We start from the raw sequence: 24,009 nt of genomic DNA, 5'->3' as shown, positions 1-24,009 counted from the left end.
GCAATATTACTTAAGATGATGTGGATGAATAATAATTGTGATGTGGTGCAAAATAGGGCAAGGCGTGCAATTTTGAATGCGAGGAAGCGTAAGAATGTTAGATGAATTGGAATGGTTGGATATTAGAAATTAAGCACTTTAAATTTTGTATATAAATTTGATAATAATCTATGACCTAGATATTTTAAAAATTACATAGTTAGAAATAGAGATATTCACAATCATAAAACCAGAAATATGAATAAATATAGGTAGAGTTAAGAAAGCAAGAACTGCAGGAGATGTTTCCACAGGGGTGTTCAAATCTATAATTTCTTTCCTGAAAACATTAGAGGTGCTAATGACATTAGTGCCTTCTTGAAGGGTGTTAATGGATACTTCTGTGGAAGATGTAATTATATTAGTTAAAATACATATGTATGATATTTTAGTTTGTTATTTTGGTTGTATGTTTTAATTAGCAATTTGCTATTAAATAAATAAAAGTATAAAGCAATATTTTCAGCATTAAATGCACAATATGTCCCCCCCCAATAATACATATGTTGCTCAATGATTGCCGTGAATTAGTTGCAGTTTTCTTATTGTCCAGATTTTGCGTTTACACGGGCTGTGTGCTCGAGCAACGTGGACAATACCGAAATTCTTGTGGCTGCTGCATATGTCATATTACAAAATGGCAAAAAGAAGAGAAGAATATGCCTTACCTAAATAGACATTTGATGATTCCTCCTAACCAAGAAATACAATAAGATTCTTCTTCTTCTAATGCCGAATCCGTATTCGGACGTAGGCGACTACCATGGGCAGACATCGTTTATGGCCCATGCGAATTCTTTCCTATCATGGGCAAGCCGAAATAACTTTTCGAGTCCCATCTATGACCTGATGTTCCGGAGCCAAGATAATAAGATAATTATATATTATTAAACTTCCATATAATGTGCTGAAACAATAAATTAAAGTCTATTGATCGAAAAAAAATACATTGTTATCTGCTAAAATAAATATACATAGTAACAATATCACAATTTTTATTAGTTTTTTAGCTTAAGAATTGAAGTAGTCAAAATTGAAACATTTTGAGATTGGTTGTTATATCTAAAACATCAAAAAAAAAATGTAATTGAATTTGCGAGTAGGGTGTAGATGAGAGTGTTACGACCAAGGTGAGCATTGCCGTGTGAGTGCGGGCGAATTGTAGGGACGCCATCCGCTGTCCGCCATTTGGCTTTTCCCGGCGCTCGTTCCGCGATTTCGCACTCCAATCATTCAAAGTATATTTCGAAGAATTGGCCGTAGCATCCGCAGACGTACTCCTTCTCTCGCCAGCTCTGACTTGGCGAAGGCGGCCGGTCGCTCGGCGCGTGCCATTCGCACATCAGTGGAAATTCGCACGCCGCTCGCCGCTCGTCGCTCGTCGCTCGTCGCTCGTCGCTCGTCTGTCGTCGCCACCACATTCTACTACTTTTAACGGTAACTTCCATTATTATCATCAATGAACTCTCATAATCGGCGCCTTCACTCAATTCTAGTACATTTGTTCGCATTGTACTCGTTTGACATGTCGTAACGCCGATTGCGTCGACTTCGTAATTGAATAACTGCGACTTATCATAACCTATACGCTTCGAGTTTGTGTGATGCACTGACAGCTAGTGGTTTTTGACGTTTTTGTGAAGGTTCGTGTGTGGAATTGTTGGATTCGACTCGATTGAGGGTTGGATTGTCGATTGCTGTGAATGCCAAGTGGCTTTGTTTTTGACAGTTTTGTTTTTTGTCTCGTTTTTGCACATTCGTTCAGTGGCGAGTGAAAGAGAAGTGTATACGCCGCCATATTTGTCGGTTGAAACATTTGAATTTAATTTTATTCATGTTTCATTTATTTTGTATGGAGACATCTATATAAAGATGAATTTTTGTTCACCAATATTTCCAATTTTTGGTTTAAATTTGATCTTATAATCTGCTTCTTTCTTAGTCAAAAATTGAAAAGCTTTAAATAGGTTCATCCATGAAGACTTATCTTATGCTGCTGCTGGAATTTGTTCTCACCGAAGATGTTCCCACCTTTCATATTTGTTACATGTTTATAAGCATTGACCTCATCTGGTCTTTTGTTTATCAATACTGCAGAGCGAACGATTATTGGATCATTTTCTATATATGACCTTATGTATGGATATCTCTATATTATATTAGACAAAACTAAGGCATGTCAAATTTAAAACTGGTAGCTGCTGACTCATATTTGTATCATGTTGGATACAACGATTACTGGCCACTGATACATATATGATTCACGACTGCGCGAATATATTTTTCACTGATATATATTTGTATCACGATTTCGTCATAAACGTGATACAAAAATGTATCATCGGCCACAAACGATTGATACATAAATATATCAGCGGACTAATACATTTCGCGTAGTCGTAAATCATATATGTACCAGCGGCCACTAAGTGCACCCATGATACAGATGACGGGCTGAAAACCAGACTGGTACAAGTAACATTTTAAAAAAAAAGCTGGTTTAAGTGCTAAAATGATAGCATTTCATATATGCTATTATTTTAGCACTTGATCCAGATTTTTTAAAAAAATGTCACTTGTACCAGTCTGGTTTTCAGCCCGTCAAATATGAGTCAGCGGCCGCCATTGTGTTAATATTTTTTTCGTTATGTGTATTTATATATTTGTAATTTAATTTTAGAATCTCTTTGGTGTATACTAATACAGGTTGCAGCACTTATAGTGAGGTCATGTAAATTTGTTGATTTTTAATCAACTTCTTTTCCTTTGAATATTTTGAATTTTTCATTTGTGAACACATGCATGAAACTCAAAGAAGTATGGAACGATGTGAGTTCGACATAATAAGCAGAGGTAGAAAACGGAATAAATGGATGAGTAGTAGACATTGTAGATAAAGTGAAGAGGTTGAAATGTTAATAGACGAGTCACATCGTTGGAAGAGTGGACAAAAGTAATGCTGGAATGGTATCCGAGAGAATCTAAAAGGATGCAACAAAGGCCACATGGATGATGGGTAGATGTAATTAGAAAAATGTGTGGGTTGAGATGGCTGAGTTGAATGGCTTTAGACGATGTTTACATGAAACTATTAACAATTACGCATTTGGCATAATGGATTTGTCAAACATCGAACCTTTCCTCAATTTGACCTAAACGTTGTTGAGTCACAAAATGTTTGTGACTCGACAACATGTTTCATGTTTGTGACAAGCATGAATCCTTCTCATTAGTGATTCAATACTTAAATTCACTATTAAGTAAAAAATAAATAAACAGTATTTGAATATTGAATCAGAAGTCGTTCGATTTTCTACGACTTTGCCCCCACAGCCCAAATAATACTGCACAGTGAACACAATCTCGATGTAAAAAAAAACTTGAATTTCGCTTTTTATATATCGATGTTTATAAATTTATTTTATAGGTGAATACTGACTTGGTTTAATAAATATGGACGGAAATGGACCTAGAGGGCTTAGACCCAGAGGAGGACATCTTGGCCCACCGAGGGGTCGTTGTTTCGACAATAGGCGAAGGTAAACTCATCGAATATATGTACATATACTAGATTGTTATTAATATGAGCTAAATAAAATTATCAATCCAATTTCAGAGGGGGGATGATGATGGGAATGAGGGGAAGACCTGGTCCAATGCCTGGAATGAGAGGACCGATGGGCCCTGGTGGTCCAATGGGTCCTGGCCCAATGGGACCGGGTGGTCATATGGGTCCAGGTGGACCTCTTGGTCCGGGTCATATGGGACCTCCAGGCCCGATGGGTCCAGGTGGTCCAATGGGGATGGGTGGACACATGGGCCCCGGTCCGATGGGTCCAGGTGGGCCAATGGGTCCCGGAGGACCAGGCGGTGGTCCAAGACCGATGCGAGGACGTGGAGGATTCAACGGTCCACGTGGACCATATCCTCCTGGGCCGCCTGAGGGTCGAGGTGGTTTCAATCGTGGGTCGTTCCGAGGTGGCAACTTTGGCATGCGCCGTGGATTTCCGCCGATGACACCCCAAGGACCTGGTCCTCATCCCGTACCAACTATCGAGACTAGAGGACCTCCTCAAAATTGTAAATTCCATTAAATGATTTTTAGTTAAAAATCATGTTTTGTAATTAAATAATTATGTATATTTTTTTAGGTGATCAACAAGGTGGATATGGTAGAAATTCAGGCAACTACAAAGACCACGGTGGCAACAACAAGACTAATAATTTTGTTCAGCGTGGCGATAAAGGAATCCGTCCAATGCCCATGAAAGGTTCGATATATAAATTTTATTTTCGTTTCCCTATACTTGAAATGTTTATTAAATATTGATTATCGTATCAGGCAAATCGGTCACCACAGATTCCCCGACTAACAACTCGAATAAGCCGGCCAACGACGTAGCTAACAATAACGGCAATAACAAGTCAAATTCCAATGATAAACCTTCATCAGGTTCCGCAAAACCTCTGGCCAGCTCTGGGATTCCCACGATCGAGAGGAATACAGTGCCGGTGATAAGTGGTGGCATGAAGCGACCCGACAGGGGTGGCATGCACTATCAGGGTGGAAAAAGACCGAGGCGCGAATTTATTCCGAAAGGCAATCTGTCGCAGCAACGTTTGTATCAGAATCAATCCCACCAATCACATGGCCAGCACCAACAAATGAACCATCAGATGCAATCCAATGGATACTCACGATCAAAGTAAGTATTTATTATGTTTTTGTAATTAAATAAATCTGAACCATAAAGATTTGGGAGGAATAAGTCATTGGGAACAGTTTCACTCTATCATCATTCTTAAAATAGTGCGGCGAATGAACTTTAGGACTGATTGGGTTCTTTTTACAAGGCTTTTCTATGTCTCACATCGCTAACGATTCAGTATCTATTCCTACAGTCGTCTGATCGTTTTAAAACTTAGTAATTTTGCGCGGTTTGGTCAATGTGAGAAATTTAAATCGATTCTGATAGTTCGATGGTGAAAAATAATCATATTTGGAAAGATATATTCATCATGATTTTATATACGTATATATTTTCCCATAATACCATTATTGGTTGCCCTTGAGTGACACCTATGGTATTAAACTTGTATATATGTAAATTTGAAATCATGTTCAAATAGTGGTGACATAGTGGGTAGGATGGTTTTGATAATTTGATGAAGAACAATTAAATCAGATATGTTGGCAAAATCTGATAAGAAACGATCGACATAGAGTAACAAATATCCAAGTCTGACCAACAGTACTACAGGAATACTTCCAAAAACAATCTTTTCAATCAAGGTCAACCAAGAGCTTTAACCGTAAAACCTTTTGGTTGTTAGCATTAATGTAAGCACCTAGCTATACTGCAGACTATTTACATCCATTCATTAGTTAGTGATAGTTCCAGACTCTTAATACTTTGCAAGTGGGTAATGAAAATTCTCGTGTTTGAGTAGCCAACCTTTGACGGCGTGTCACGAGGATTCTCGTATTTACGTAGTCTGCGCTTGGACTTGTGGGTCCCGAAAAAACTATGCCCGCATTCGCCCATCGGTAGGCCGCATGACCCACCCGCTTGCAAAGTGTTTAGTATAGGTGCTTTTTAGCTAATTACTAAAAATTACCGTATTTCTAATTTTGTTACACGGTCTATTTATTTATGGTCTTTGTTCTGCAACCATCGTTATTTTCTTCAATCAAATCATTTTTGTAATTGTATGGATCAGATCAGACACCATCATATAAAACAGTTATTGTGTATGAAATAAAATTTTAATGTTTTTCAGTCACTCTGGATACCAGCAATATGACAATACTCCCAATGAATCTTATCAGCAAACACAGTATTCACAGAGGTATTATATTTGAATAAATTTCATTCACTCTTTTCTAATTATATTACTCATTTTTAATTATATTACTTCCATCAGCTCGTATTCCAACGACAGCGGATATATGGGAAACAATCTGCAGTATGGAGCTTCCCAGGGCGGTGCATCTTACGCTTCGGCTCCGGTTTATTCCAATGCGGTGCCGCAGTCGACGCAGGGCTACGAAGTGACCGATTACAGGTACGCTGCAATTCGATTCGGTGCACTATAAAATTGCAATGTTTTGTATTTAAAGTATGATTGATAACTTTTTTCAGCTCTCAATATCCTTCGTCTGAATCGGCTCCGGTGTACTCCGATCAGTACAACCTTTCAGCTACGGGGTACGATCAGTCAGGTGTACCTCAGTACGCTCCAGTTCAATATTCGACGCCTGTCTCTTATCAACAACCGCCGCCAGTGCAACAAACTGCGTATTCTTCTTATGGTAATATCTGATACGATGATTGTTCATGTTTTGTATTGTAATGAGACCAGTTTGGGTGTGTTTATGTGTGTACATTTTTAAACGTTGACTGTGTTGGCAATTTCAGACTCGCACGCTTATGGAGCGTCTGTGGACTACTCGGCAAAGCCGGAATACGGTGGAGCACCGGCTTATTATTGAATTAAATCTACTAGGAAGTGTGATAAAATGGTGAGTTACATGAATAATGTGAAAAAGTATTATAAATATTACTTTTAACACATATGTATGTATGCTTATGATGTGTGTATTTGTATATGTTGTGCAACCAACCACTTTTACCCGTCTCCGGGCTTTATGTAGACTCTCATGGTTTATATGAATACATATTAAAACGTTCTAAAACAACAAAATAAGAAATTGACTGATAAATATTTTTTTTCTCCTCACCAACATGACTTGCATCTATTGTATTTGTGTATACTGTCATTGATTGACGGATTTAATAAACAAAAATCATGTGTATACTTGAAAGTTTCAATTCATGACGCAACGACCCATTAAATTATAATATTTATATGACATTACAAAAAGATGTAAATATGACATCTTATTTATTATGTGGATAGAATTAAAAACGTTGTCACACACCGTGATGATTATTTTTTGTAAGGTGTATACTGATGTTTTATTCGTCATTCAACTATTTATTCTCTTTTTTATGTGAACAGTGGAGTTTATGTCGATACATTTCTGAGAATTATTTTGTTATCGGTGGCGTAACTATGACGTGAAGACGGAGTGATTCAGTATTCAATAAGCATATGATTAGTGAAGTGTAAGTTCTGTAACGAGGTGCAATTGGTCGACAATACAGGGATTACCGAATTATTAAAAATACTTAAGAGATCAATTTTACTGTTGAATAAAATGTGTACAATGCTTTATAGCTTAAGATTAACCTATTTGTATTTTAAATGAAAAATACCTTGATATGGATTTAATTATTACTATAACAGTAAAATATTGTTGTATTTTTTCTTTCCCTTGAAACATTTGAATAATTCCTAGGTGATTAAATTTTTTGTATTAGTATGTATATTAGAAAAGTTACGCCACTGATGATGAATGGAAATGGTTAAAATTCACACAATAGCATGTATATTATTTAAGAAAAACGAAATCTCACTATGATTTTATATTTAAAAAAAAGAAACTCTAATAAATATATACAAAAATTTGATTTGGATGCGTAAATATGTTTCAAATTGCCATAAAATTTTGTATTGTGAACAATTTTTTTTTAAATAAATTTATTAGCTGATCTGAATGTGAAGATGTGTTTTCGTCAATCTCTCAAAAAATACTATCATTTACTTTTCATGCAATTTTTATGTACTCTATAGTTCCCTTAATACATTTTTTGCCGAGCGTAAATTTATTTGTAAAATTTAGTCTGTTGCGATATTTATTTTCAGCTCAATTTTATAAAATAAAAGCAATTAATTACTTTTGTAAAAATTAACAAAATGAAGTGATAAGTGTAATTTTTGAAGAACATTTGATAACAAACTTGATGTTTATTTGATTTTTATTTTGTTTTTATAAGTTATATTTAATAATTTGATGTTTTTTCCTCTGATTTACACTGATAAGAGGCAAGAATCTTTTTTCAGATTGGTTAAACTCGAATCAACAGCATAATTTACATGGATTTTGATTCTCTATCTTGTTTAGTATGTGTGTGGACAAACGTGAATGTATTGTCCCGACTCCAGTGCTTAAAAAACGGCACACTTTTATAGTCTTAAATGTATTGTAATTAATCAATATTGCAAATCTTACCGTTGTTCTGTTCAATACAATAATGTAAAATTCGATTCAAAATTGACGAATCTTATAATTAAAATTAAAACATATCATATATTTTTTGTTTTAATACAACGTGAACCTGGCTTATTCATATAACAACCAATGTATGTAAGATCGAAGTGAATTATAATATATTGTGAAATCTTATTTGATATATGACTGAAAAAAATGTAGCTGCTTGTCATTTGTGTATGGAAATGGTTAAATAATATTTCGTTATATAAATAATATATTGATACTTTAACTTTTTCAGAGTTCTATCAGGATTATAAGTCGATTTCGTATTCGTCAAATTCAATTATATTCAGGACATTGAATCAAATGCACTGTTTGAATATACTTGCATATTTATTAAACATTTTAATTTATTTCCACTTTCAGAATGATAAACAAATGTATTGAAATTACAATAAGAGAAACACAAAGTATCTGATGGATGCATTTTTCTTCTCAAATTCAGTCAAAATGTAATCGTAGTTATAGTAATAGATATTTTTTTTAAAAATGAGTTTGTTCTTAATCAAGTGGAGAAATAATTATTTCATAATTTCAACTATTTTTTACACATTTGAATTATATATATTTATCGTTTTATTTGATTGAAAATCTAGCTAAATATTGACTCGATACATTACATTTATTTTTAATGCAGCTCTAATGTCTTTGTAGGACGAAGTGATATCACCAGCTTTACATAAAAAATTGTAATACATTAAAAAGATTTTCATAATACATGGATAGATAGTTCTAAAAGATACGAAGATAAAGAAAAATATTCCACAGAAATCATTTCAAACTTCTCAAAATCCTATGCGCAAAGTGTGAGATTTGTATAAGGTTTCGAATGCATTCTAGGAATTTTAAACTTTTTGAATAACGTTTCTTTTTATGAAGACGTATTCAATTTTCAATCTTTCACAAATTTGTTGTGCTTTATTTGAATTACTCCAACATTTACAATATTTATTTTACATATCTTTACAATCACTCTTTTATTAATTACTAAGACTCAATTGTTTTTATGTTTTAACGAACTTAATTTCAGTTAAATGCAAATAAATAACGAAAAAAGGATAGTTAATTTAAAAAATTGACCTATTGAAATATTACAGATAAAATTCAAACAGTAATTTCGATATAACAAATTATTTAGTTATTATTTATTTTGATGAACAGATATTATGTATATGATTATTATGTCAATTTTTCATTTTCACAGAGGACAGTTTCTTGATAGAAAAGAGCACATATTTATAAAATTGAACACAATATATTGTGTTGTTCACTACTGTTAAACAATTATATTGTTGGTTCAGTCAATGAAAAGATGAGGTTTGTATAGAATGAACTACACGAGCACCACCTAAAAATATTTTAAATGTTACATTATTTAAAAAGTTTTTATTTATATATAATAACATTATCTTTGTTTATTATGGAAGCAGATTTGCATTTTAAGTCTGAAAAGCAAGTTTTTTTTACACATATTTCTTGTATTTCAAAATAATACATTTGATAATAATAAAAATGGTAGCTATAAAATCTTAATATATTTGTTTAAATATCAAAACTATATTATAATCGTTAACCTATTTGAGGTATGCTTCAAGTTAAATTTCAATTCAATATAAATTAAAAAAAAATTAATTTCTTATGACTAAATAGTCTGAATAGTTTTTAAAGTTTTCTTGTTACATAAAAAAAATTTTTTTTGAAACGATTTCAAGTTAAAAATTTAAATAATTTTTTCATTAAAACAAAACAATAAAAGTTGAAACAAAAACAAGAGTAATTGTAGGAAAATAACTAATAACTTATCTATATGCTTTTTGCCTTTGATGTTGAAAACAAAAAGTAATGGACCAATGACGTGAGTGGTCATCGTAGTCTTTATGTATCAACTCAAAAGATTTTCATTGAAAGGTATGCCAACTGATCGAATTTTGTGAAATTGAACGATAAAAACATGTAAAACTACCATGATTTTACGCAAAATGCCAATTGTATTGCTTTGCGATTGACAACACCCAAAGGTACTGTTCAAAGTTATATAAAACTAGGTCAATTTCTTCTGCGACTACATATTTCATTTTATTATATTTAAAAAAAAAAGATTAATGTAATTTAATAAGTCATAGCAACAATGAGTTAACTTTATTTGCTATGAGAGTCATACATTTTTTTTTGTACTTTGTAAAAGATTTATTGAATTTCTTCAACTAAAAATGCTAATACATAATATTTGTAAAATCAGTCAATAGTTTACTTTGCATAAATAATTGTGATACAACTTTTTAACTTTGGTTTTGGAATGAAATATATGATACATTATGAAAGTAATAACACAAAAGATAAGTCAGTATTGTGTGAATTTTTAGGTAGTCTCCGAACACTACCCATGACAATGTGAAGCTCTCGAATATAACAACGTAAGTATCATTAAAATTTTCAGAAATATGTTTGTCAATGTAAAGGAGAAATATCCGATCACAGTCATTTGACGTAAAATTTTTCAATGATCATTCAAATGAGATTTTAATGTATCATTTTCGATTGTTTTTTAAGGTTATGGGTTTATGAGGAGTTGAATTCAGGCCAGCAAAAACTAGTAAACGAATTAATGCAGTACTTTATTCTGTTTTGACTGTTCTTAAAGGTTCGTCCCAACAAAGAGTTTATCATTAAATTAAAATTATTTTAACTTAATTAGTATTTTCTTTCTTAGGTGTGTAGAAAGAATATGTCTTGGAAAATATGTGTTGTGAAATCCAGTTCAATACTTAAAAAGTAAGTATAAGAAACTACATATAAAAAATACGGGTCTACGTGACGAGACAGAATGTTAAATTACAGAAAACACAAATATCGGAAGGCAAAGATCGAAAATCGAAAGATCAAAAAAAAATGCTGCATGGTAAACGGTACATCTTAAGATCTTTCGATTTTCGATCTTTGCTTACCAATATTTGCGTTTTCTGTAATTTAACATTCTGTCTCCTCACGGAGACCGAAAAAATACATATGACTTTTACAATTAACTTTTTTAAATTTGATTTTACGATTCATTTCAGGCATCATGACCACTCCAAGCCGAGTTGAATGGATCGACAAGGATTGTGTTTTTTGTTGGTTGTTTTAAATAAATGATTTAAAGAAGAGTGAAATAAATACAATGTAAGCTATTTTTTATATTATGTTAATAAATTTTGCTAGATTTTACTCGGTAAAGTCACAATCATCTCATCAATTCAAAGGAGTTTTCATTTACCCGTCCAAAACGTCGGAAGCGGCTGTAAATCATGCATGAGTATTCACATCAGTACTTTTGAGGTTCAGTTCAATCTTGCTAAAAATAAGCTCTCCGGCCATTAAAGAAAGCTACCGGCCATTGTAAAAATAAGCTGTCAACGCGAGAATAAAGTGCATTATTTATATGGCAAAGTCCCTGTTCGTCCAGACCCATTAATCACAATCAGCGGGGATGTAAGCTCGGCCGTAATTGAATTCATTGCTGATCGCGCGTGCCGTTACAAGATGGCCGCTGCGACGCCATTTGCGAAGACACTCGAAAGATTATGGTATAACTTTATGTAAATATATCAAATTGACTTACAATTAGCATTAAAATAATATAATTGTATCAAATTTTGAATACCAAGGCTTAAATCATTCAACGTTCAACCTTCTGAGACTTATGAACATCTTTACTGTGAAAATTTGGAGCCTATCGTTTAATCCGTCGAATAAAGGTTAGCTATTATGAATTGCATGTTTTGTTTTTAATCGCATTCACCTATTTTATACGTCGTATGCATTCATGAACACCAGTATGGTTATTGCTCATTGTAATATTTTTAGCTTTTTCAACCTAACTATGACTCGAGGCTTATATTGAAAACAATAGAAGCTTGTTTTGTGTTAGAGAAAAGTTGGATTGTGAGCATGAGTACATATTGTGCAAGACTTACTGTAAGTATGTACGTAATTTATTTGAATATTTAAATCGATCTTTGAACTTTTTGTTCAAATCTGAGTCGTATATTGCGGTCGGGTAATAATGCAAGGGCGTAGGTAGATTACCAGATAAATGTCATCATTACGAAGATTGCATATTATATGGAGCACGCGCCAACGCTCAACTGCATTAAATTACACTACATTCGTATATGTACATAACAGCTCGTCCCGAAATTTAAGTCGCAGTAATACAATTTAGTGATGTTTAGGAGTATATTCACGATTTGATCCACGATATTCATTAATAATATTAAAAGTTATTACATCAATTACTAAAATTGTATACAAAAGTTAATGTAAAGGGAAACTGACGCTTTTGGATTTCAAATCAATTTTTCACCTCTTATTATAATTAAAAATAAAAATGAATATATTATTATATTTGATACTAGTATTGTACCTGATTAAATATCATCGCATGGGTGTTGGCAAAAAAATTAAAAGAAATGTGTCTGTCCTGTATTCGATCCGCATGTGGTCCAATTTTTTTCAAATACCTTTTAAATATATATATATATATATATATATATATTTAATTGTTTAATATGGTAGTAAAAACTACCACCTACCTACATATATGTAAACAATATAAAACACCAATAGAAAAATTAATTAAATAAATTTTCAATAGATGGCAGTAAATGCTCAGAGACTTAGCGCCGTCTATTGGTCTAGAGCAGGCCTGGGCAAACCGCAGCCCGCGGGCCGCATGCGGCCCGCCGAGTTTTTTGGTGCGGCCCGCGAGCAAAATTAAAAAAAGTTACTTTTTCTGATCTAAAAAATTTTTGTTGATTTGTTAAATGGTTTATCGTTTCTGACATAAGATATAATTGAAATTTGGGCTAAACTAGACGGCAAACTAGAATACTAATTTTAATAAGCAATTATCATCAATATTACAATCGATCTCATGGTACTCGATAGCTTTCGACGAAAGTAATGATCGAAAAGATACCGAAGTTATTAATTTTCATTCGCGGATGTAACTCTAAATTTGAAATTATTGAAGAGCTTTTGTCATCGGAATCACTTCAAACAACAGGAGCTGATATTTTTGAAAAAGTTGTTAATTGCTTAAAAAAATAACAACTCATGGCACACCAAGTTGGACCGGTAAAAATATTGGACTATTAAAGAAAATCCAGGATAAATTTGCGAAAATTGTCCTGATTACAATTTAATTATGATTCATTGTATTATATGTACATCAACAAGTATTGTGCAAAAATGTGTTAAAAGTTGAACATGTGACATCTTGTATTATTAAACTTGTAAATTTAATACGATCGAGTGGCTTGAAACACAGACAATTTATTGCTTTCCTTCAAGTTATTGAATTTGGTTATTCGGCGAGTATGGGATACAAGAGAAGAAATCGTTCTATTTTTAGAAATGATAAATATTATCAACTTCCCCGAATTAACTGTTAATGACTGGCTGTGTGATTTTGCATTTACTTTGGACATCGTGACACATTTAAATACTTTCATCACAGTGTTCCAAGGGGAAAATTTATATGTCCATGATATGGTGAAAAGTTTGAATGCAATTAAATTAAAACTACGACTGTTTCTTCACCATTTATTGATTAAACGGGTGGACCACTTTTCAACCATGACATTGCTGAAGATACCAGAAAATAAATTTGAAGAATATGGTGAAATTATCAACGATTTACATAAGTGGTGAGTTTCCATGAAGATTCGGCGACTTCCGAAAAATTGAGATAGACTTCGGAATTATACGAGATCAATTGCAATATACATATATTGATAGCGTATCGACGGAGATATAAATTAAGATTATATATTTACAGTGGGATGCTGATTTAAAGGAATTACACCGTCATGAAGAAATTTGCAAATTTTACAACGCCCTTAAGAGGGCTGGACAGCAGCGCCTTGTCCATACAAACGTACTATACTTCTCCCTTCCTCAATGATGGCACTAGAGAAATTATTTTTTAATATGCTATGGATATCCACCATTGGGGTGCATCTATCGTTTTATTTTTTTTGATAAATTATTTTTTATATGAGCTAGGAGCCGCCAAAAATCTATAAAATCGCCTCTTTTTTACACCCACGAAACGAGTCCAGCGTGCTTATTTAACGGTCGATTTAAAAAAAATATGCCGATAGATGCACAAAGTATTTTTCTCATACCGATGATCAAATTTTTTTAAAAATTGGTCCAGTTTTGGAGGAGAAAATAGTAGAATACGAAACCTCGATTTTGTCAATTTAAAATACGTTTTATCTGGTCGAAGCGCAACTGTCGCATTCACTCAATATATATATTGATATATATTGTCGCATTCACTCAATATATACATACACTCAATATATATATCGAAGAAAGGAACGGTAACAAAATTAAGGTTTCGGGTGTATAGCCCTCTTAATACGGAAAAATTCGACAAACTTAGAGATTTTGTTAAAAAAAATGTAAACAAACATTTTCAATCATGAATATCAATAAAAATTCTTTACAATCAAGCATCACAGATGAAAATTTACAAGCATTTTTAAGAATTTCAACTACAAAATTTTCTCCTGAAATTAAAAAACTGTTAAAAACGTAAAACAGTTTCGTTCGTCAAAATAAATTGTTGTTTTAAATGAAATTTAAAAAAAAATGTTTTAATTTCTTTCACGATAATAAATAATGTATATCTAAAAATAGTATTTTACTTGCGGCCTGCCGCTCATTTTTAATTTCTAATGTGGCCCTTCATCCAAAAAGTTTGCCCAGGCTTGGTCTAGAGGAAAGATTGGTAGCAAACAGTATATATAGAAGTTTTTTTCTTTTGTTATTATATTCGTTTTGTTGGCATTGTTTTAGCTGTGACGTACATATGTATGTCGAATCGAAACGACTATTATATTTCGGCGAGCGTTATCTCAGATGCACCGCATACACACAGAATAGCGATATTATATATGTATATGATCGTATAAAATCTGACGAGTATGAAAATGCATTTTTTGGTTTTATTTTTGAATTGAATGCGATTATAGATAAAAAATTTCCTTTTCGGAATTGCGATACGAGGCGACAGTTTACATGTAAGCGCTTTGACCCGGAAAAGGTTAAGCCACCCTTTTGTCCATTCAATGTTATCAATTTTCATGGAACCGACATCGTTACAATGAAATGTCACTCATCGTTTTTTTCCCTGCTTTATTTTTTTAAATAAAATTCCAATCGTAGTATTGTATTATGTACACATTTTTAAATTTTGCCACAAAATTTATTTTCATGCAAAATTGTACAATACAAATTAGAATTGGTCATTACAATCATATGACAATAATGTCTATGTTGTATTGACAATAATCATCAAGTTGATGATCTAGTGCTGCCACTAGATCATCAATTTCGAAGCACAACAACTCATAGAAAATAAAGAAACCTTTGCTTCTTTCCTTATTTTATTATTTTAAAATGCACTTTGAAGCTAATTTCGTACCTTCACAGCCAATAAATGAAAGCGCATTGTTACTTTCGGAATTGTAAAACCATTGCTTTTGCTATCGTATAAATGTATCTTTTTTTTATTAACAACTTTTATCTTTTTTCTCAAAAATAAAAATAAAATTGACTTTATAGATCATGCCTCCTGGGGACCCCCAACCCCAAGGGCCCACATGCACCGCATATCTCCGAGTCATAGTAGTTACGTCATTGCTATACTGTGAACCCTCCTATAACGCGTTAGATTTGTTTCGCAAGAAATCGGTAAAAAAAGTAATAAGATAAAAGAATAGGAATGAAATTGTTAGAAAATATGATCAGGATATAACGTCCTCTTACATTTTCACTATTATTTCTTACGATTTTTTGTTGCACCGATCTAACGCGTGATACACAGAAGAGTTGACGAATATAATTGGTAAAATACGCCTTTGTGAGATAAAACACTATACAAACTATGCATAGAACCGTTTTTATTCCTGTCTTTCTGAACGAACGCGTTTCGGGAACTAAGGATATTTCCAATAATTTCTAGATGTCTTTGGATTTGGATTGTGTCTTTAATCATCATCATTTACAGCCATTCACTGCTGGATGAACGCTTCTCCAACATGCTTCTATTCGTCTCTGTTTTGCGCAACTCTTATACATCTCACCTTATACATCTCACATTTTTCTAATGTCATCCACCCATCTATCTACCTTTCTGCCTTTCTTTCATTATTACATTCTCTCAGGTAACATATCAGCACTTATTTTGTCCACCTTAGTTGTAGTTACGTGACCAGCCCATTGCCAATCTCTTCACTCTCTCTACTATATCAAATACGCTTGTTATGTCTTTAATGAAAAAGTAGCCACTAACACAACTCATATTTTAAATCTACATGTATTTTGAATGGTTGTATGCCGATTGGTTTTTTCACAATTGAAATATGCACACATATGTAGACTGACAATTTTCATTGATTGGTAGACAAAAGCATCAAAATGGAAAAATCCGATAGAAGATGCTGGATAACGACGACACATGGAGTATCCCGGAGAGTTTTGAGTGGTTTTCCATGTTGCGAGCTATGGGTAGCAAACCTCCCTTATTGGCTTAGCCGGATTTAACCCCTTCAGGACCGCGGTACTAAAGCTTGCCCGTGCATCGGTGCAGTCACACGTGAACTGCTTCCCCGTCATCCGTGCTTTTCCCACACCGTTCACACAGCCTCCACTCTTGTGTACCTACTTCCGGTACAAAGTTCTGGAGGATTGTTCTAATGCCCCGTTTCAGCTGAAACAGCCGAAGCACTTGCAACGTTTGCAGTTTTCGTTTAGTAATGCACAAGATCGTGTGATTTCCTTTTTTACTTTTTCGGTGACGTATTAAGATAAGAACATTTTTCAATTCGAATCGAAAAAACCCACAGTAATTAAGCAATGTCATCCTATATTGATTCGACCCGTGACATTGGCCAGGGGCTTAAAACAAACAAACAATCCATAGCGTAATTTAAGTAACTATATAGTCCTATTCTATCCTCTTGTATGCATTTTCAGTAGAGGTTTAATAGATCTTTACCTAAATTTCTTCAATATACCAACCATTTATGAATCATTAACTATCCTTGTTAGTTAAATAGAGGTAGTTCGATTTATGAAGGCCTACCCCCTACTCCTTGGAAAGTGTGCTTAAAAGCAAAGGTCAGTACAATATCCTAGCGTGCACATATTTTCCGTAGGACTTTATAAATTGATCGACCTCTAACTATCCGCATCATTGTTTTTTTTATTAAACCGTTAAAACAATTAAGTCAAGATAAATTGGCAAAGTCTAACAGGTGATGGTCGATCTGGATCAATTTGCTGATTCACAACACGTACAAGTTAGGGCGAAAACACACTGAGTGGTACGCGGTACTTTTTTTTTTAGATACTTTTAAACATGCGAAAAAACGTAGCACTTCTAGCCCATATTCATGTTACACAGTCCCAAAAATCACCCCCTGGACTGTTTTCGGTGATATTTTATCCTTGCTTGACAGTGATCGATAACGATGAATGCCATATTTGAAGAAATGTAGGAGAAACTTGTCAGTTTCATATGGATATTCATACACGTGCGACCTCTCAAATATATGCATTCTGCACGTACACAGTGGGAAGCCAAAGACACGTGACGTCGTATACCACTCAGTGTGTTTTCACCCTTAGCCGCCTCCATAGAATCTTTTATGCCATATGCTTCGGGAACCAACCTTTGGTTGCTAACGTGTGGGTAACTACATGTAATTTCATTATTATAAATATTCGTCAATTGGCGTGTTATTGTATATAGTGTTGTAACAATGGCCGTTGTTTAGTTCACAATTTACCGTGCATTAATTGAAACTTGTTTGTGCTTAATGACCCGTTTAATAATATGCAGGAATACGTTCGGAAAATCTAGGCCGAACTATACGACGAGCAGATGTGACGGCTTGTTTACACCGACTGTATAAATTTGATAAATATTATAATCATCTCAGTGCGTTGATGCGAGACAAGCTTATGCATAATCTGTCCACATTTGAGTATGTGTAAGTTTTTAATAAGTTTAATCTTGGTAGTGGTAGGTCATTCTTGTGCAATATGTATATATAAAATATTTTCAGAAAATTCTGTCTCATTGTAATACATATTGTAGTCTTTACTCGTTTGCTCAACACAGAGCATCACGGTCCCATGGTCCCGCAGACCTGATGGACGAATCAACTCCACTCTTCCCAGTCCCGTGGAGAATTTGCCTTCAGTGCCACATTTCATGTTGTTTCTCTCCTTCCTCTTCAACTTTCAAGTCTCAACTCCATATACTACGATCTAGTACACTAAGGATCTCACCAGATGGGTCTTCGCTTTCTCCAGAATGGACCGGCTCTTCCATATCTTCGTCAGACCAGTCAATGTTAGTTTTGCAATTTCCAATTCCACTTCGAATATATGCTTAATAGCTTCCACCTTTTGAGACCAATGTACCCAGATAAACAAATTCGGTGAGCTCTTCAGAGTTCAGAGTCCTGAATCGGAACACAGAAAGAAACTTCGTTTTATTTTTGTTATTTTTCTTTTTGTTATATTTTGTTTCGTATTATCTCCAGTCCTAAACTGCTCTCCACTTTTATTGTACGGGGATGCACGATATATTTCAATAGCCAACAGCATACCTCGTGGTTGTGTTAATGCTAACCACATAAAGAGATTGCCGGGATCGATCCCGTAGGTCGACTTTGATTGAAAATAATCTATTCCGAGTATAATCTGTAGTACTGCTGGTTAGACTTGGATATTTGTGACTCCAAGTCGCTCCCTTTTTAGAGTTTGCCAATTATCTTGACGAATAAAATGTAAAAAAAATATAATAAATATACCCTCTGAGTAAGGGATGTCTGCTCATCTTGATCTTATGGCAGTAACGTCACTAGGCTCGTGCGGAGATTGCGGTTTGCACCGGCTGACACCAAATTGTTCAAATTGAAAAACGCCAATTCGACATATTCGTTGTATGACGGTCCTCGAGCGGCTACACGTCTCATTGCAATTTCTGTATATATACGGCTTTCTGTATATATACAGCTTTCTGTATTTAAACAGCTATCGTGAAATCCGTCTGGTGCAGCTATATGTAGCATTAAATATGAGTAATAATTGGCTTTTGTTCGAATTCCTGAGAAATCAGTGTATGTATCTAAAGGTAAGAAGGTTAACTGATTTAGTCAGACGGAGACGGAATCCAGAAACAACGTGTGAAATTAGATTTTTTTTGGCGCTTTTCTCTAGTCATAACAATGAACAAATATCAATAATTAATAAGAAATATTTTTTTGGTGACACCACCACCCACCAGGTGACAATACCCCTAGCAACGCCACTGCTTATGGTACATTAGTTTTACCGTAGATTTACTTAATAAAATTTAGTTGTGTCGCATATTTGCACTAATTTCCAGCCACGCTGTCAACATTCCACGTTGCAGTCGCATTGACTCCAATCTTACCTTAGGAAGATGATATATGAATAAGAATTACATGCGTGAATTCTTTTATCAGATATTTTCTATCTCGTTACATTGTTGTATGCGTTTGTCACGCGTTACATGTTTAACCTCCTCGATAAGGTTCGTGTTTGGAATTTCAGATAAAGATCAAACAGGAAGGATATTAGGTTAGGTTATGTATTGTGTTTAATCGCAAAAAACGCAGACTCCGAGGCCTTGACTGATATTTTCGTTACATGCGCAATCTCATGACAACAAACACGACGTTTCAGACAACGGCTCTCGTCTAGACGCTCTCGAATCACAATAACAAATTCGTAGACATTAACATACACATACTTCCTCGATAAAATCTGCAAATTCGGTCCAATTCGAACAGACGAATATGGTAATGGATTCGCGATACATCCGTTGAATAATTCGCTTTGTGCAATTTTTTAACAGCGACCTCGTTCCTTGTTTGGCGACACTTTTTTATTTCGATTACCGTGTTAGATAATAATGTTAAAACGAATCGTTTGAAAAAGCAAACGTGTATTGTGACATTGGTCAAATTTGTGTATATAGAATCCAGTTTCGGATGATTGAGGATTTAACGTATTGCTATGTACACATGTATGTATGTATGTATGTAAGCTGTCCTTGTGATAAGTCGTATCCTACATATGTATGTATATTGTGCTATATTCGGTTTCACAGCTAAGTGTGAAGCTTAACTTTTAAAATTACCTTGAAATTTGGTAAAAATCTCGCGAAATCGTAGCTTGCTTATCTTACTTAAGTTTTGGTGAAAAGTCAACAAAGCTTTATTTGACTTCTAAGAGTGCATTTTATTTGAACAGTTTGAAATTCAAGCATAGCACGTAATCTTTGGATTAAGATTGCGTATTTTGTTACGAAATTCGTCCCGTATATCAGAATATGTATGTATGCAGTATGTCGATTATTTTAGTAAGCGGAGATTCGGAGAGTACGTGACTAAAGACATGAAGTACGTATTGTATAAATTTTAAATGAGTTCTGAAAAATTTATATATGTATGTACGTAAGTTTGAACTTTTCTATATTTAGAGTAACTTTGCATGACTGTACAGAAGTTTTCAAGTAGCAAACCTTAAGCTATTTAATATTATTGAAATGAAAATTAAAAACTTCAGTATAGGAAGATCAGTTTTGATGAGATTTCTTTCAGAGCTAATCCTAAATCTTATACTGTGTGCTTTTTGGTCTTCGTTATCAATTTCAGGTTACTACGGTAGTTTCGTTATTTACATATATGTACATATGTTTGAACTTGTGTTGTAGTTCTTATTTCGTTAATCATGAAACGTGATCTGTGATACTTTTTACAAAGCTTTTCTATGTGTCACTTCGCTAATTACGATGATGCGATTGGATCATTTTTAGTTTAAGAGTATACATAACTTTAATTCTTTGTTGATTTGACTTACGCTTATGCGTACACGCATTTTACCACCAAATGGCACAAGTAGGGTGAGCCAGCAGTGGTTGCGTTAATGCTAACCCCGAGAGGTTCCGGTGTTCAAGCACTGGGTTGACCTCGATTGAAAATAATTTATTCGGAAGTATTTCTATAATCCTGCTGATTGGGTTCGCTGGGTATCCCACATTGAAATCTACATGTATATGTATGTACATATGTTATTTTATAAACGTTTTTTTTTGTTCATTTTAACATTTAGCCAGCAGCGTAGCTTGATGATTGTGTTAATGCTAACCACCGAGAGGTTCCGCGTTCCGGGTTCAAGCTCTGGATTGACCTCGATTCAAAATAATTTATTTGGAAGAATTTTTGTAGTGCTGCTGGTCAGACTTGGATATTTGTGATTCTAAGCTGCCGTAATTATCGATGCCGCTTGGGAATTGAAAGATAGAAGGTAGAATTGAAAAACTCACGATTTAAACTTCAATCGACAAACTTGCAGTTTTATTTAAATATTCTTAGCTCGCGAGTAATTTAAACTATTTAATTGTCTGTTACTATTATCCTACAAAGCAAGGGAGCACAAAAAACGTTCACAATAGTGGACTAGAGGTCGGTAGAGGTTGGTTAAGAAGGCTGTACACCCGAAACCTTAATTTTGTTACCGTTCCTTTCTTCGATATATATATTGAGTGTATGTATATATTGAGTGAATGCGACAATATATATATTGAGTGAATGCGACAGTTGCGCTTCGACCAGATAAAACGTATTTTAAATTGACAAAATCGAGGTTTCGTATTCTACTATTTTCACCTCCAAAACTGGACCAATTTAAAAAAAAAAATCATCATCGGTATGAGAAAGATACTTTCTGTGCATCTATCGGCGTATTTTTTTTTTAAATCGACCGTTAAATAAGCACGCTGGACCCGTTTCGTGGGTGTAAAAAAGAGGCGATTTTATAGATGTTTGGCGGCTCCTATGTCCTATAAAAAATAATTAATCAAAAAAATAAAACGATAGATGCACCCCAATGGTGGATATCCATAGCATATTAAAAAATAATTTCTCTAGTGCCATAATTGAGGAAGGGAAAAGTATAGTACGTTTGTATGGACAAGGTGCTGCTGTCCAGCCCTCTTAAAGGTTGACAATAGTGGAAGATCTCTGGATATGAGCATGTTATTAGATCTGGCGACTCATATCCGACTACTAATTCGCACTTGTCCTTGGCCCCCTGCCGCCCTTACACCTTTCATTCCCACATGTACTTGTTTTTGTCTGACTAACTGACTGCTAGATATAATACCTGGGCAACTGACTCATGGACATGGGAACACATGTATCTATAAACCGGGACGTATGGCAGCTCTACTCTGGGTCAATCGTTTCCTATCAAAATTTGTCAATTTATCTGATTTCGTTGTGGAAACGGTTCCTCATCCAATTGACAAAACCATTCTACCCACTACGTCACCATTATTTGAATATGATTTCAAGCTTAATACCATAGATAATGACATCATGGAAAATTATAATTTAAAAAGTATATCCAGAGCAGTGGCGTGCGGTAAAATTTTCTTTCTTTTTGTCATACAGCCTTTCTTAATGTGCTCATGCAGGATACAAGCCTGTTCCTCTCGTATCCTGCTCGCGCACATTAAGTAAGGCTGTTGGACAAAAAAATAAAATTTCACCGCACGCCACTGATCCAGAGTGGAAAAGGTTAAACATGCCTACAAAATTCAGGTAATTCTTGATTCGTTAGAGGATTTCTCTATCATCGTCCTTTGGAAATAAGTCAGTTAGTCTGTCAATTTTATTATTATCAATTTAGTTTAATGGTGTTTTAAAATTCATCTATTCAAAGGAATGCAATTAAATAGGAAATTATTTTATTTAACTACTTGGAATTTTATATTTAAAACAAATTGTGTAATTGATTCAATTTATAATTAGTGTTTTTAAGCAATTTATTGGATTGTCAATCTTATTGCATTAGATAAAGAAACCCCTGATTGTATTCTTCTTTACTCCACCTCTCATTCTGAATGCTCCACCTGAAAAATAAGCGAGCGAACCAAATTGAGAACTTCTGTGTCCGATTTGAACTGAATCGATTCTTATTTTCAAATTCATCCAGTCGAAAGTTCGTCGAACTGGTCCAATCGATGAAAGCCCATCGTCGCTTATGGTTAAATGGAATATGTTACATATGTACGATATGCACCATCCTCTCTAGGTACCAAGTACCAATACTCAATGCACACATGTAGTGCTGGAGGGTCACCCTTGGCGGCAGATGGCCGCCGCCGTCTGGACTGGGAAACCGGTCCTGGTCAGACCAGGACTCCTACCCGAAAGAAACGTATGGGATGGGATGCAAAAACGAACCATTCAAAACGAGCTTCGACCGGTCCATTCAAGTCTTCAACCCCTCGAAGAAAGGAGACACGTCACCTCCTCTAATTACGGGCTCTTCGAATTCCAGGTGCTCTATGATGTCCTCTGTGTTGTAACACAATAGTAAGGTTACCATGTATGTATGTATGTATGTTATTTTTTTTCTTTCGGTCGTAGGTATGCGGTTGAACTGTTTCACTTATCTTATCTCGGATCAACGGTTTTTTGTGGTCGTTGGGTCAACACCTTCAGAATGTGATCGATCTGATTTCGTTTACCTGGACTAGGAAACTTCTCAGCTATTCAAATTCACGGCTCGAATTTGTGCAAAGTATGTGTGTGTTGGGAATTGGTTTCATTCTATCGATTATTTAACTTGGAAAGTTTATCAAATTTAAACTTCAAAGTTACTGGATTTTATGTGTGTATATCTACATACAT

General features: G+C 34.3%; 1 protein-coding gene across 3 annotated transcripts; it reads left to right on the top strand.

The window, feature by feature from the left end:
* The first annotated feature begins 1,147 nt into the window (after nt 1-1,147).
* Nucleotides 1,148-11,453, top strand: LOC143912812 (uncharacterized). Of its 3 annotated transcripts, XR_013260658.1 has the most exons (13): nt 1,148-1,476; nt 3,467-3,578; nt 3,656-4,119; nt 4,191-4,310; nt 4,382-4,745; nt 5,821-5,889; nt 5,965-6,105; nt 6,183-6,352; nt 6,459-6,562; nt 10,582-10,632; nt 10,769-10,859; nt 10,929-10,990; nt 11,275-11,453. XR_013260658.1 is itself a non-coding variant. In XM_077432203.1 (10 exons), exons 2-9 carry the CDS (start codon nt 3,493-3,495, stop codon nt 6,530-6,532), a joined length of 1,488 nt encoding a protein of 495 aa, XP_077288329.1. In that variant the 5' UTR covers nt 1,152-1,476; nt 3,467-3,492; the 3' UTR covers nt 6,533-6,562; nt 8,008-8,257. The 3 variants fall into 3 exon arrangements, 2 of the variants coding, with proteins under 2 accessions (XP_077288329.1, XP_077288330.1); XM_077432203.1 differs by lacking the exons at nt 10,582-10,632; nt 10,769-10,859; nt 10,929-10,990; nt 11,275-11,453 and adding an exon at nt 8,008-8,257 and having other exon boundaries at nt 1,152-1,476; XM_077432204.1 differs by lacking the exons at nt 10,582-10,632; nt 10,769-10,859; nt 10,929-10,990; nt 11,275-11,453 and adding an exon at nt 7,988-8,256 and having other exon boundaries at nt 1,152-1,476.
* Nucleotides 11,454-24,009: the final 12,556 nt, after the last annotated feature.

The sequence above is a fragment of the Arctopsyche grandis genome, chromosome 6, assembly GCF_051622035.1.
Source record: "Arctopsyche grandis isolate Sample6627 chromosome 6, ASM5162203v2, whole genome shotgun sequence".
Classification (NCBI taxonomy): domain Eukaryota; kingdom Metazoa; phylum Arthropoda; class Insecta; order Trichoptera; family Hydropsychidae; genus Arctopsyche; species Arctopsyche grandis.
This window is presented reverse-complemented; position numbering and strand designations above follow the sequence as displayed.

Bases quoted from the DNA above. Each gene is read 5' to 3' on its own strand.
- LOC143912812 (XM_077432203.1), top strand. From the start codon at position 3,493: ATGGACGGAAATGGACCTAGAGGGCTTAGACCCAGAGGAGGACATCTT. The intron at 3,579-3,655 runs GTAAACTCATCG...ATCCAATTTCAG, and splicing joins TGTTTCGACAATAGGCGAAG to AGGGGGGATGATGATGGGAA. The intron at 5,890-5,964 runs GTATTATATTTG...TACTTCCATCAG, and splicing joins CAAACACAGTATTCACAGAG to CTCGTATTCCAACGACAGCG.